This window comes from Aspergillus alliaceus (assembly GCF_009176365.1).
Source record: "Aspergillus alliaceus strain CBS 536.65 unplaced genomic scaffold BDW43scaffold_8, whole genome shotgun sequence".
NCBI classification, from domain to species: domain Eukaryota; kingdom Fungi; phylum Ascomycota; class Eurotiomycetes; order Eurotiales; family Aspergillaceae; genus Aspergillus; species Aspergillus alliaceus.
In genome coordinates, this window is record NW_022474691.1 from 441,458 (window position 1) to 454,207 (window position 12,750).

General features: G+C 46.6%; 4 protein-coding genes across 4 annotated transcripts; 1 reads left to right on the forward strand and 3 right to left on the reverse strand.

Annotated features, from left to right (window-relative positions):
* Positions 1-177: 177 nt before the first annotated feature.
* On the reverse strand, positions 178-1,459 carry BDW43DRAFT_308229 (kinase-like domain-containing protein; the record flags this gene model as incomplete). Its single annotated transcript, XM_032046442.1, has 2 exons — positions 178-1,188; positions 1,250-1,459. 2 exons carry the CDS (start codon positions 1,457-1,459, stop codon positions 178-180), a joined length of 1,221 nt encoding a protein of 406 aa, XP_031903389.1.
* Positions 1,460-3,129: 1,670 nt separating this feature from the next.
* Positions 3,130-5,668, forward strand: BDW43DRAFT_308230 (ankyrin repeat-containing domain protein; the record flags this gene model as incomplete). The annotated part of the gene is made up of 5 exons (XM_032046443.1): positions 3,130-3,241; positions 3,387-3,574; positions 3,640-3,709; positions 3,925-4,356; positions 4,614-5,668. 5 exons carry the CDS (start codon positions 3,130-3,132, stop codon positions 5,666-5,668), a joined length of 1,857 nt encoding a protein of 618 aa, XP_031903390.1.
* A 419-nt stretch (positions 5,669-6,087) lies between these two features.
* Positions 6,088-7,204, reverse strand: BDW43DRAFT_323660 (Kelch repeat protein). The gene is made up of 2 exons (XM_032049797.1): positions 7,003-7,204; positions 6,088-6,947 (listed from the first exon to the last, which is right to left on the reverse strand). Exons 1-2 carry the CDS (start codon positions 7,160-7,162, stop codon positions 6,097-6,099), a joined length of 1,011 nt encoding a protein of 336 aa, XP_031903391.1. The 5' UTR covers positions 7,163-7,204; the 3' UTR covers positions 6,088-6,096.
* A 503-nt stretch (positions 7,205-7,707) lies between these two features.
* Positions 7,708-9,692, reverse strand: BDW43DRAFT_323662 (Zn(II)2Cys6 transcription factor domain-containing protein; the record flags this gene model as incomplete). The annotated part of the gene is made up of 3 exons (XM_032049798.1): positions 7,708-8,040; positions 8,092-9,546; positions 9,597-9,692. The coding sequence occupies 3 exons, from the start codon at positions 9,690-9,692 to the stop codon at positions 7,753-7,755; spliced, it is 1,839 nt and encodes a 612-aa protein (XP_031903392.1). The 3' UTR covers positions 7,708-7,752.
* Between the last annotated feature and the right edge of the window lie 3,058 nt (positions 9,693-12,750).

The window sequence follows — 12,750 nt, forward strand, 5'->3', positions numbered from 1 at the left end:
CAGTTCAGTCTAATATAATCAGTAAATTACCTTCTGGTGGGGGGCGGGGACAGGTAAAAGTAACCATATATGCTTACTGTTTAGGCTCTAAGTGCGTTGGTAGCGTGTATAGTTTAAATTCTTTGTTTATATTGTGACTACTCCAAATATGGATCGGACGTAAAGGTAGAATATCATCTAGTTGAAGATGAAGAGAGAGCGAATGAGACCTTCGTCCTCCTTGAGCAGTTCTGTGCGGTGTGATTCCTCTAAGAAATCATCCATGTTATCGCCCGCCCGCTCGAGATACCACAGCCCCATATCAATCATCTCATTGAAAGCTTCATCTTTAGCACAGGAGTCGTGTGCATAGTTGATCATGTCTCTTCCATTCAATAACAAGGCTGAACGGTAAAGTTGCGAATTCAAATCACCTTTCTCCATCTTGCAATCGAGCCCTGCTCTTTGACTATAACCAGAGCAGAAGCTGTTGCAAAGCCGCCTGAGCAAGTCGCCTAGCTCTGGTTGCTGTCGCCGGGCACTGATAAGTCGACAATGTAGACTAGATAGGAACTCCGACACGTCTCCATTGACACCCCTACCTTTGCTTGTCGCAAATTCCCAGTCAATAATAACTGGGCGCAGCTCATGGTCCAGGTCGGGAGCCAGTGGCAGCATTATATTGCCAAAGTTAAAGTCTCCGTGCACGAGACAGGCCGGGTACGAATATTGTGGGTCCTTGATATCCTTGACGAGTCGTTGATAGTATATCTCTCCTTTGGGAACATTCGTTAGGTATTCTGGTAAAAAATCCATTGCGAGATACCAGACGACGTCGTCTGTAAGAGACTGGGAGAGTACCTCTGCGATATCGGGGCGAGACTCAATTGCAACAGCAGTATGTCGACTGTGCATCGTTGCAAGACAATTCCCTAAGATACTCCCAATTCGCGACACCAGTTCCTTCACCTTGGGCGATGTGCCTGACTGGGCCCAGACCTCAACACGGTCAAAGAGATTGACAACTTCGCCCAGATCCTCAAATAGAAGGATAGAGGCCTCGTCGCTCTTATCAGTGATCAACAGATCTGATTCCGCTCCTCGGTCGTGGCGTATAAACCGCGGTAAGCGCCATGTATCTGGACATGCAGTATCTTTTGAGATTAGCCCATCCTCCCCCCAGAGGCTCATGACAGTAGCTTCTACTGTCTAAAAAAGTAGCAGTATGTATTAGTACAGATGCAGTGTCTTTATATAGTGACATCTTTACCTGGCGGTTTAAAGAAAACGGCTGCAGCTGGCCCTCGTCCTCGAAGAATGGCGATGCGCGCTTCAAGATAAGGGACTGTGGCCCAGCTTGTCCAACTGTTTTGACTGCATGCAGAGTGGCATTAATGGACCCATGTGGAATTCTTGCCACTTCCCAGTTGGTATTTTGGTAAATAGACCCGAGATATCGAGCGTAGTTTGGCTTATCCATAATGAAAATTAATCGGTATTTGTAAACAGGATGTATACGTTGCTATCAGAGAAAAAAAAGTAGGGGAAAGATGTATACCGAAGGCCAAAGCGATAGGATTCGTAAATTACACCGAGCTATCAGATTATAAAAATATCCTTAGATATTTGTTGAAAATTTAATAAGATTCATTCATCCTCACAGCATATGTTCTACCTCAAGCAATCTCACTCCACCCTGTTGTATGAGTCAACACACAACTGCTTCTGCCAGCTTTCTGAGTCATCTTAAATAGGCAACTATATTATTTCTCGTGTCTACAGGTGGTCCAGACTTGGCATGAAGGACTAGGCTCAAGATGCTGGTCCACAAGTTGGTGGTGGAGCTTGATACTGTAGTATCAGTTCCAAAATTCCGCAAGTGGGCCAAATAGCCACCGTAGGTAGCCGGGGTCGATATAAAAAACAAGATAACCTATCATATATACGGGAGACTAGGAAGATATATTACATATCAAAAACTTTATGAATTCTGGCTAGTACTTTATAATATAGTAAAGAAAAGAGAAGAGCCACAGTCCTCGTCTTTGCATTCGCAAGGAGCTATAGGGGAAACCTCAACGTGAAGGACAAAAACCCATAGCAAGTCTGACATAGTACAAGGCAAATACTCAATCCACCAAAGTACAATCAACCAATCGTGCTATTCTGAACAGAAGGTTAGACGACTGGTTTGGAAGCAAAGGTGGGAGCTTGCAACTTACTGATAGGAAGCTCCTCGAGAGAGACAGTAAAGTTGGTATCAAAGTGGCTTTTGCAGTCCGCCCAGTCCTTTCCGCCGCTTTCGAACAGCAGGACATTTCTGGAAGCCCCGTGAAACGCCACGGATATTTGGTATCTGCCAGAAGGACGAGGGGTGAATGCGAAGCTTTATGAGCTATTCTAGTAACCTCTGAGCTCCATCCACCCATCATAATTAAAGCTCTGCCCGGTACTGGTATTGGCATTCCGCATTCTAAGTCTGTACTCGTCCTTAAATATACATACCCACTGTTGCCGCTCATCACCCTGCCAATTTTCTAGGGAAACCCATGTGTCGGGAACAGCTGTGAAAACCTGGGCTTGGCCATCACTGCTAAAGGAAATCTTGTACTTTTTCTCTGAGATAAGGATAGTGGATCCTGACATGATGGCTAGAGGTCTGAGTATAAGAAAATAGAAAGACTGATGCTTAACTAGACTAGTGCTGATAGTAAAAAGAAGGAATAGAATGATGTTGACGAAACTGAGGCTTCCTCCTGGGAAGAACTGACAGTCTCTTTATGGTATTGGTGTTCCATATAAAATAGGAAAAGGAAGTAGAATAAAAAAGAAATGAATATATTTTAATGAATAGAAAAGAAAGGAGATACGCGCTAAATACTTAATGTCATGGAGAAGCAGTTGAAGGGGAAATTGATTCGCTGGTATGCCTTGTCGAATAGCTGTGTTCAATTATCATTGCTGGTATACTACCTTGACAAAGGTTGTCTCTTGGCCAATCGTTTTATTATTTTCTTCAGAGCATATCAGAGTATACCAACTGCTTTACCTCCTCTTTTACAATGGACACTTGCGATTGGAGGGTCTGTTGAGATTGCCGCGAGCAAAGCAGACTTATCACTCTGATATATAGATTCCTAATCTATCGACATGCAGAGATCGCGGGGGTACCTGCAGATTGCATGGGCTGACCTGAGTCTCCAGACAATAAAAGACTGGCTGGCTGCTCTGAAGCCCGACGCCACACGCTGCTGGGCCGCACGTATGTCTCCAAATCGGAACTGGTCTCTGCGTTCACCTGGTTCGGGAAGCCAATTACGACACAAAATTCAGCATGAAGCTTAGACAATGCATATGCGGACACTTTTTCTGGCTACTAAGTTGATGTTGATTCTGCATCCCTGTAGTCTTCTACGACTATGTCGCTTCCGGGACGTTCGGATCGCTTACTAGCAGCATAGTGTTACGCATATCCCAGCCCAACCTGTACATCCTCACCCCCGCTATACCAAAGACGGCCTCTACGAATAACAAGGCCCTTTTCCTGGCCAACAAGCCATTCGCCATGCCCATTGACCTCGTTCTGATTAGGCCAGTATTCAGCCTGCAACTTTTGGTTGATATCCTCGATTTTATCCGTCAACTGCTTGGTTTTGACAGGGTCTACTGCAGATTTCCCCAATCCTGTTCCCTCTTGAGAAAGCCATCTTGAGTTATGAATCGGGCAATGGTGAGATGTGCTGAAGAACAATATACCGCGACGCCAGCGGTGTACCAGCCGCCCGAACCATATCAAACACATCTCGACGGAGATGATGATAACTGTATGCATCTTCTGCAGTACTCCGTCGGGCATCAGAAGCTTTCCCAGCCTCTAGGGCAAAGCTAAGGGAATGTTAGTTGTCTCAGTCCCACCAAAACATTTCTCTCACTAATTCTCGAAAGGTTTCCCGTGGTTCAACTTTTGGTTCAAGCGTGGGCAGACGACCGTCAGCGACTTGAAGCCGGGCCTCCTTGTCGCTGGTCTTCCGAAACTCGATGCATTCTATAGTGAGATCACCATGAGGATATTTGATCAACCATGTCCGGAAGCTGCCCTAGCTCGACAAATCGTAATATGGGTAGCTTTTTCCGGACGACCTGTTACCGTTAGCGAAGTCACCGACGTCATTGGTGCGGAAGTCATTTCTCAAGTCATTGCGTCTTCTCGTGGAGTGCTTGCGGGCCCAGAATTGCTCATCACTGTATGTGCTGGCATTCTTATCATTGACTCCAAAGCCGGTACCCTACGTCCGGCACATGTAACGTTGGAGACATATCTTCAACGGAATCAGGAGGGCATGTTTGCTCAAGCGCAGGAATATATTACGTCATCCTGTATGAGATATCTTTCGTTTGAGATATTCAAAGCGGGACCATGTGAGTTACAATCCCAGTGCCAGATTCATAGACCGTCCGCCAAGCGTCTATCCAACGGATGCCACTACCACTATACCTACCATTGGATGGTAACTAACGTCTCCCTTTCCCTTTTCTTTTTAGGTACAAATGACCAAGATATGCTAGCTCGCCTGCAGGAACATCCATTCTTTCATTATGCCGCAACTGAATGGGTCATCACGCACTTGGAGCAGCTGAGACTGCCTGCAAAGAGGCTATCATTGCCTTCCTTGACAACCGACAAGCCGTCGAATCTGCGATGCAAGCTAAGAGTATTACTCGTGACTGGCAATTTTACCTTCAACACCTCGATAGCGAATCGTATCCTCACGGGGTGACGGGGATCGCTTTGGCAGCCTTTTTTGGCCTCGCCACAATAGTTGAAGCACTGATGGATAACAGTGTCAATAAACGAAGTTGCAGTGACCCCGAAGGAGCACTTTTCTGGGCGGCGACAGGATGGTCCGCTGAAGTTATAAAGCTTTTGTTGAGGAGGGGTATAAGTCCTAACGTACGTGGTGTCATGAGGGCAGCAGCAGAGAACGGCTACGAGGACATTATTCGTATATTGGTCGCAAATGGTGGCGATGTCAATGCTGTGTGCTATGAAGATGAAGGTAACACTCTTCAAACCGCTGCGATAAAGGGCAATGAGAGCCTAATACTATGTCTTCTTGAGCTCGGAGCCGATCCCAACAGAGTTGCGGGCGAATTAGGAAGCGTTCTTCACATTGCAGCCGTGAATGGTGACGAAAGTATCACCCGCTTACTGCTAGAAAATGGAGCAGACCCCAATACTAATGGTGGTATGTACGGTTTCGCACTTCAGGCAGCTGTCGAAGAAGACCATGAGAATATCATACAGATGTTGCTCGATAATGGTGCAGACGTCAATCTCGAAGGTGGGCCTTACGGCAATGCATTCCAAGCAGCGGTGGAAAACGGTGATCAAGATATTGTTGAGCTCTTGCTGGCTCATGGGGCAAATATAAATACGATGATTGGGGGTGAAAAATATACGGCATTGCAAGAGGTGGCAAGACGAGGCTTAGAAGCTATGGTGGAATTTTTGATTGATAGGGGAGCCAACATGGATAGTCGACAGAGGAATGGTCAAACAGCACTCCACCAGGCCGCTAAAGAAGGCCAGGCCGGAGTTGTGGCGCTGCTCGTGCAGAAAGGGGCGAAGAAGAAGAACTTTACCGAGGTGGCCCGGGTCTTAGAGGCAGCGCGTCAGCTTCGAATCTAAAGGTTGCACTGTGGTGGAGTTTGAATTCATTTTTGATCCGCCTTAAACACTCTCTGATACTAGCTGCATATCGGGGGGGGGAGGGGGGGACGCAAGTCCAAAGCAATAAATCGGCAGTGGACCAATAGTTGTATCAATTACGTGGGTTTAAGGCTTGGGGCACAGACTAAAGCCTATATAATGCCATCTTACGGTTTTGAGTGAGAATCCTCAAGACTCGAAGCAACTATTAATTTGATAAACTCATTATGGATACGATGGGAGCTTGCCAACGAGAACTCTTTCAGGGGTGATGAAGCCGACATCATATTAGACAATCATAAAGTCAAACATATAAACTTCTGTTGAGTAAGGTATCATTCACAAACTCCCAGAAAATAGGTACTCTTTGGCATCACCTCTAGCCTCGGAAATGGTTAGAAACCAGATCAAAAGTCAAGTCGCCACATATCTCCCAGACGATCATTCGATTCGGCCAGCCCTCCCTGAACAATAATACTAGGTTGTGAGGCAGCAGTGATCACATCGGCATCGAACCATCCTCTGCCCTGAGGTGCGTTGTTGGCATCCATGCGCACTTCCGTCCATTTTTGAGACTCGATATCGAATATCCACACGTCCGACAGCATCTTACCTGCTCCCTGATGGCCGAGGCTACTGGGGTCATGCTCGCCGAACATCGTGACCAAGCTTGGCTTACCAGAAACCTTGAGCGACAACAGGCAGCTCACACTACGTGCACTTGGACCCGAAATACCATCCGCTTGATATGGGATAGTGCCCCACACATTAGTCTCCGGATCATAGACATCCAGTGCACCACCCTGCTCTGTCTTGCCATCAAAGCCGTTCATACGAAAGAGCTTTCCCTCTGCATAGACAATCGATGTACCTCCCCTTTCCGGCTTGGGCGCAGGGGATAACACTCGCCATTGACGCGTGAAAATATTAAATGCCCATAGATCGCAAAGTCGACCTTTCTCTGAACAGCCAGCATGAAGGAATATCGTGTCTTTACCGTTGGTTGTGAGGGTATGGTAGCTGCGTCCAACAGGGTATGGAGAGTGAGGGTCTGCGGGCTTGACCTGGGACCAGGTGCTGGCGCTAGGGTCAAATCCCCAAAATGAGCCCTGTTCTTCGAGCGGGGTCATAGCTGTGCCACCGCGACCAGAGAATACATAAATTATGCCGTCGATAGTTGTAGATGCCGCTCCTACTCTTGGCTGTGGAGCGTTAGACGTGCCGGTAGTCGCAGATAGCCTGTTGTCTAAAGCTTTGTCTATGCGTAATTAGCATCAATACCCCTTGCGTTCAACAGTACGATAGAGACTCACTTCCATCTAGAGCAATGCGATACACGGCTGCGTCTACCGGCTCACGGGGCCGTAGCTCCCCGCCATAGATATAAACATCGTCGCCAATAACTGATAGCGTTTGAGACGACCTACGGATAGCGTCGTCCGATAGTAGTTTGGTCCACACTGCGCGTGCCATTTTTCTTTAGGTTGACGTTCTAGTAGACCTTGTAGGATATCAGCCGTCGAAGGGGGCAGCCGAGCTTTTATGCCATTTTCAAGTCCTTCGAGGCACACATACCTCCAAAGTACCCGGCTTAAGTCAGTATTGGTCAGTACCGCAGCGTAATATATATCCTAATATAGTTAGCGTCTCTAAGTTTTTATTGTTCCGCAACCCGTTAGCGGTAATATTCAACACGAGCGTAAAAAATATCCCAAACGGGTTTAGAGCCATGGTCATCTCCACCGTCAATCCCGACGTCTGCATATTCAAGGAATAGGGGCTTCACGTATGCGATGGTCGATACGACCTAAATCCTACCTAAGTAGGTGCCTAGAATCATGATGAAATGAGACTACTTCCGGAAAGACTGTCTAAAGAACATGGATACATGGACTTGTGGGAAATGAAATAAATCAGGTCAATGTTGAACAAATATATATTCATAGACCTAAGTTGGCAAAAAGCTTTCCAACGTCGTGTACAAAAGTAAGGTACCCATCATTTACTAATATATACAGGGAAACAATTAAAGACTGGGTATGAACAGCTAATCAAGGTAAAGCTCATGGAAGCGGGACTTTCTCAAGAAAATGTGTACCATCCTTGTCATAGCCGCAAACTACCAGATTGACTGGATGATCAATATCTAGCAACTTTAACTTCGGTATATCCTCTGCGACTGCCGGCAAAGCAAAAAGAATCACTTGGTCCTTCTCCCAGTACGCTGCAATTTGAGCGATGATTCGCTTGACGAGATGTGTGGGGTAGTGAGAGTGCTCATAGCCTCTCCCGTAGCTCTCAATCTGTGGCCACAAGATATCCAAGATGTAGTGAAAGAGCGCATCCGATCGCTAGAGGAACGTAAATTGGAGTAAGACCTCTGCTAGACTTAATGTGTACACATCCGAGGTATTGGACACTGCGAGATTCAAGGTACCGGCAATTTCACACACAGTGTGCGCTGCATTGTCCATCAGAGTGGCAATATCTTCATGCACCACGGATGACTCTCCCTTTGGCGGGAGAGTTTGATTAGTTTCCTCGAACATCATTACGCAGAGCATGTAATATAAGGCGTTCATAGCGTCACGATGGGTTGGAAATCTACGACCGGCGGGTGTGGATGATGCGAAAGAAAATGATGAAACATGCGAGCTAGGGACCCCTTGTACATATGGGTTGTACGTGAGATGGATTGGTAGCTGATCCGCGTTCAACCGGGATCGCCACACCCCCAGCCGTTCTCTTTGAACTTCCATTAGACCCAGTAGATGTGAGCCGCGTACAAAACTTTCTCGGGCTTCTGCGTATTCATCCGGCCCACATTTCCTTCCTAGCATTTTGTTCAAGATTTCATGAGTGAGGCTGCCTATCTCATTTGAACGCTCAGGTACCCGGCAGGTGCCCGAAACGCAACGAAAGACCACTAACTTTGTCCGAATTTCCAGCGTCTTGATGAGGATATCGTAAATCAGGTCGTCCGCACTCATACCAATGATACAGTTGAGATACAGGTGCTCCGTAATATCTGGAAGGAGGTTGGGCCCAAATGAGCTGGGCCCTTCACCCTCTAAGAGGAGTGCAGGTGGCTTGGCCGGTCTGTGAGACGTGCACAGTCGGTACCACATTTGTAATGAATCAGCTCCCTCCCGTGAGTCAACAATGTACGCTCTGTTCTGCAGAACAAATCGGACAGCGTCCCCGACCGCCTTTCGAAACCTTAGATGATTTGTTGATGCATGGTGGTAATATGCGAGGAGGACGTATGCAGTAAGAAATGCAGGTGCTTGAAGGCGAACCTCGTCGGAGTGAGCGGCGCGACAATACCACAATGCCAAATTGTGGTATTTCTGGGCGTAGGCGTGGTGTAGGTTATTCACACAGGGGCTGAAGACAGATCTTCGACTGTTATCAAGTAAAATGCGGCTTTGAACCCGTGAATTTAGCATGGAAAGATTGGAAGCTGAAATGCACAGTAGAGCGAATCTTAAGCCAGGGAATCCGAGAGAACTGTCTATCATGTGCGGAGAAACTGCCGGGAGAAGATGGCGCACGTGGCTCTGAAAATGACTAACATAGCTGATCTCTAGATTCTCCTCGGTCCTAAGACTTGCTGGGATACCTAGGTTTGAAAGACTGCCGATGGCGTTGAGCATTTCATTGCTATGTTTCTCGTCTGATACATCGTTCAGCGCACAGGCTGTGGGGATTGTGGCTGATCGAGATGAACCTCTGCGAGCCGCCCGACACTCCTGGATGAGCGCTCCAGTGGTATTGCGAAAACTGAACTCGACAGCATAACTGCATTCCAACGACAGCCTTGTGCAGGCCTGGCAGCTAGGCTTTGTCTCATCACACTGGAAGCGTTCAGCAGATGTGCGGTAATTGTACTTGGAAACAGACTGACTCGTTTGCCCCTTCTACGGCATGCCTTACAACCTGAATGGGTTCGCCGAATTTTGGGTGATTTAGCGTTCTTAGTTCCAGAGGTATGCAGGGGCATGTTTGCCCTAAGAGGAGCTGATTCCTACCCAGTGAAGAGAAGAAGATACGATTGTATGTTAAATTCCGAAATCGGACCAAAAGCCCAGGATGACTAAGAATATATTACGCTCTTGGAGAAATGAAGACCCGAGTTCCACTTCCTGATCAAGGCTAGTGGACAGTGGCTTACCCTTCTTTTCAATGGAGGCGCTCTAGCATACAGATAGGAGTAATGTGAGAATAGAAAATTAAAACTACCAAGGGCGCCCTGAACCTACTGGCCAGGCATACCGTGTCTAACATCAGTTTTGAATATATGAATGGAAAGCAGGATATTGACAATCAGTGCTAATCTGGGGCTTCTAATGTCACCTCAATTGCGGAAAAGCAGACCTTTCTCTCCCCGGTTGCAAGAATAGCCTGTAACACCAAACCGCTTCATTCAAGACCATCTTTCCTTCAAAGACCACTTTGTCTCCCACTCCGTTACCTCCCTTCGGGACATGAAACTCCCGAGAAGCAAATCCATGAAACCAAAAGCCCCCATATTCTTTTTGGAATTAATGTCATGGCCGTCATGATTCATGAACGGCATATCGAGCCCGAAGTGGACAACTTGCGTTGAGATAACATAATAAGCAACTGCTGCAAAGAATGATAATATATGAGCGCTGAGAGCCATCGGCAACCAGTATGGCCCGACCATGTGAACAAGTATATGCTCCGCTGGATGATTGTAGTAGCCGGCGGTGGGTATCTTGTCGTGGATGCCATGGTGTAATGAGTGAAAGTAACGGAAGAAAGGGTCCCTATGTAAGACCCAATGCACTGCGTAGAAGAATGCGTCGTAAATGACCAGACCCTCTGCGAATATTGAGAGCGTGGTGCCGAGATTGGGAAATGAAGGGTCGACGTTTGTTAAGGACACTGTCAAAAAAGGCCTTTTGGTTCGATAGGCAAGGGCGATAAGGCATATTGCATGAACAAGGGATCCGATAAAGATATTGGCCATGGCCAATGGCAAGGTTTGCGCAATGGCCGAGCGGAGTGGTGGTTTAAGGTATGCCGTGATTGCAGCTGCGGCTAAGACACCGACATATTGAATACAAGCCCCACCGACAAGCTCGATTATACCGGGTGGATAAAGCGAGATCAAGTTTGCCCAGTAGGTTTCGTACATGAGAGCCATCTTGATCTTTGATTACTCGTGAGTAGTGTAATAGTTGATAATTGTTCATGAGGAGTAGTGTCTTCGAGAAGGCGAGAAGGCGGTGATGCTTTTTTATGCTCTGGAGTGGCCACCTATGACGCGTATACAAGTCATCAATAGTTTCGATGTAAATCCTGCTAAAAGGTCCTATGTGTAACACTATGCGCCAAATACTAGTATGCTTTTACAATCTGCACCAGTACCGTAAGTTTCCCAATGAATGGTTAGGGGGCAAACGGGTTTTTAGCAACATTTGCAACGCTGCATGCAGGTTTCGAAGCAGCGAAGAACAGGACATTTGGGGCCCGCACCTACCAGTCCGAGCCCCATCTCTATACATCTTGGTTACCATCATGGATATATGTATGAATCATGTGTCCTGGAAGATCAACTCATTCTAGTAATGCCGAACAAGGGCGAGGGCCGTCACTCTCCGTGATGTGATGTTGTCAACTAAAATTACCACTAAAGCCCTGCTACCAGCCCCGGTTCTACTCAATTTAGGCTTTCTATATTGGGGATAGATAGAGCACAGGTAATCTCGTCTCTTCTTTTCCCTCACCCCAATTATTCCGGCCATAGAGGAGGATCTGAAGCCAGCCAGGACATGGAGGCAATGGTACCGGAATGGCCCTAGCGCCTAATAACTTGTCAAGACGTCACTGCTTTGAACTCTTGATTGGATGTGGCTAGTTATCTCTTGGCTTAGGGCAGCCGGTTGGGGTGGGCGGCAAGCAAGCCTTCTTCCAATCCTGACAGCTGTCCATCCTCAATTTTTGGCGCAAACTTAGCCTCAGGCCCAGCCCCTCCGAGCCCGAGCTGAAGTAGAACTGGCGGTTCACGCAAGCTTTGGGGATTTTTATTATCATTTTCGGAATAGACTCCAACAGCCCAAGATCGTCAGGTCTTGTATTCCGAACCATGAGTATCTGCCCGATATGTTCCACCGCACTACAAGACATACTTACCAATGCTTTGTTCGACACAGGGTCTAAGACTCGGCTGCCAATCTACCCAAAAGTTCGAAGGTAGGGTTGTTTGGGCATGCTCTAGCCTCATTTCCTGGGCGGAAGAATGACACCCGGAATTATACAGAATTGGCGCGGAACACCGCTGAACGTAGAATTCAGCATATTTGGTGGGTATCTGGTCAGGAAGGGCCTCAGGCAAGACCTGCCACTGCTGCCCCATAATCTTTCCATAACTCCAGAAGGCAGTGATGATCAGTTTATAATTTTGCTAGGGTTCGTGCCTCATAACAGTATATATACCTTCCTGTGAAATACGGCCATGGGGGGTGGCGTGGAGGGAGGGAAATATATATTTAACTTGTCACTGCAGATCTTTCAAAGTATATATTTGCCGGGGTCCCGGGATATAGGAGGAACTTAGTGGCCTTGAAAGTTATGGAATAACAGGTACACTAAAATATATTTAAGATATTTATTGATAATCTAAAGATCATGGTTCTCAATGCGCCTGCTTCATCTTGCCGGTGACAGGTCAAGGAATTGTAGTAAAGCTGATTATTAGTAACGAGACAATAATTAGTTAAAGGGGGCCGGTATTAACACTAGGCAATTATTAGCCTGTTAATCCAGGCTATTGGCTGATACTCACCAAATCAACATTTATATAGCTTCAGTATAGAATTAATTACGGAAAACTTTTCTAAAGCTTCCAAGAGAGTATAGATATTGCTTATTATCTTAAGATTAATTATATTTGGATTAACTCTCTTTATATCCAGCAAGATAAAGATGATCTGTCTAACTAGAAAAATAAGACAGTAACTACATATAAGATCTATTTATATTTCTTTCTAGATATCTCTACTATTTTTCTATACAGCAGATCTGAGTCACCT

What these genes read in the sequence shown, in the direction of transcription:
- BDW43DRAFT_323660 (XM_032049797.1), bottom strand. Translation starts at nt 7,162, where the DNA reads ATGGCACGCGCAGTGTGGACCAAACTACTATCGGACGACGCTATCCGT. An exon ending in TCGCATTGCTCTAGATGGAA is followed by an intron (nt 6,948 to 7,002) that starts GTGAGTCTCTAT and finishes AATTACGCATAG; the next exon opens with ACAAAGCTTTAGACAACAGG.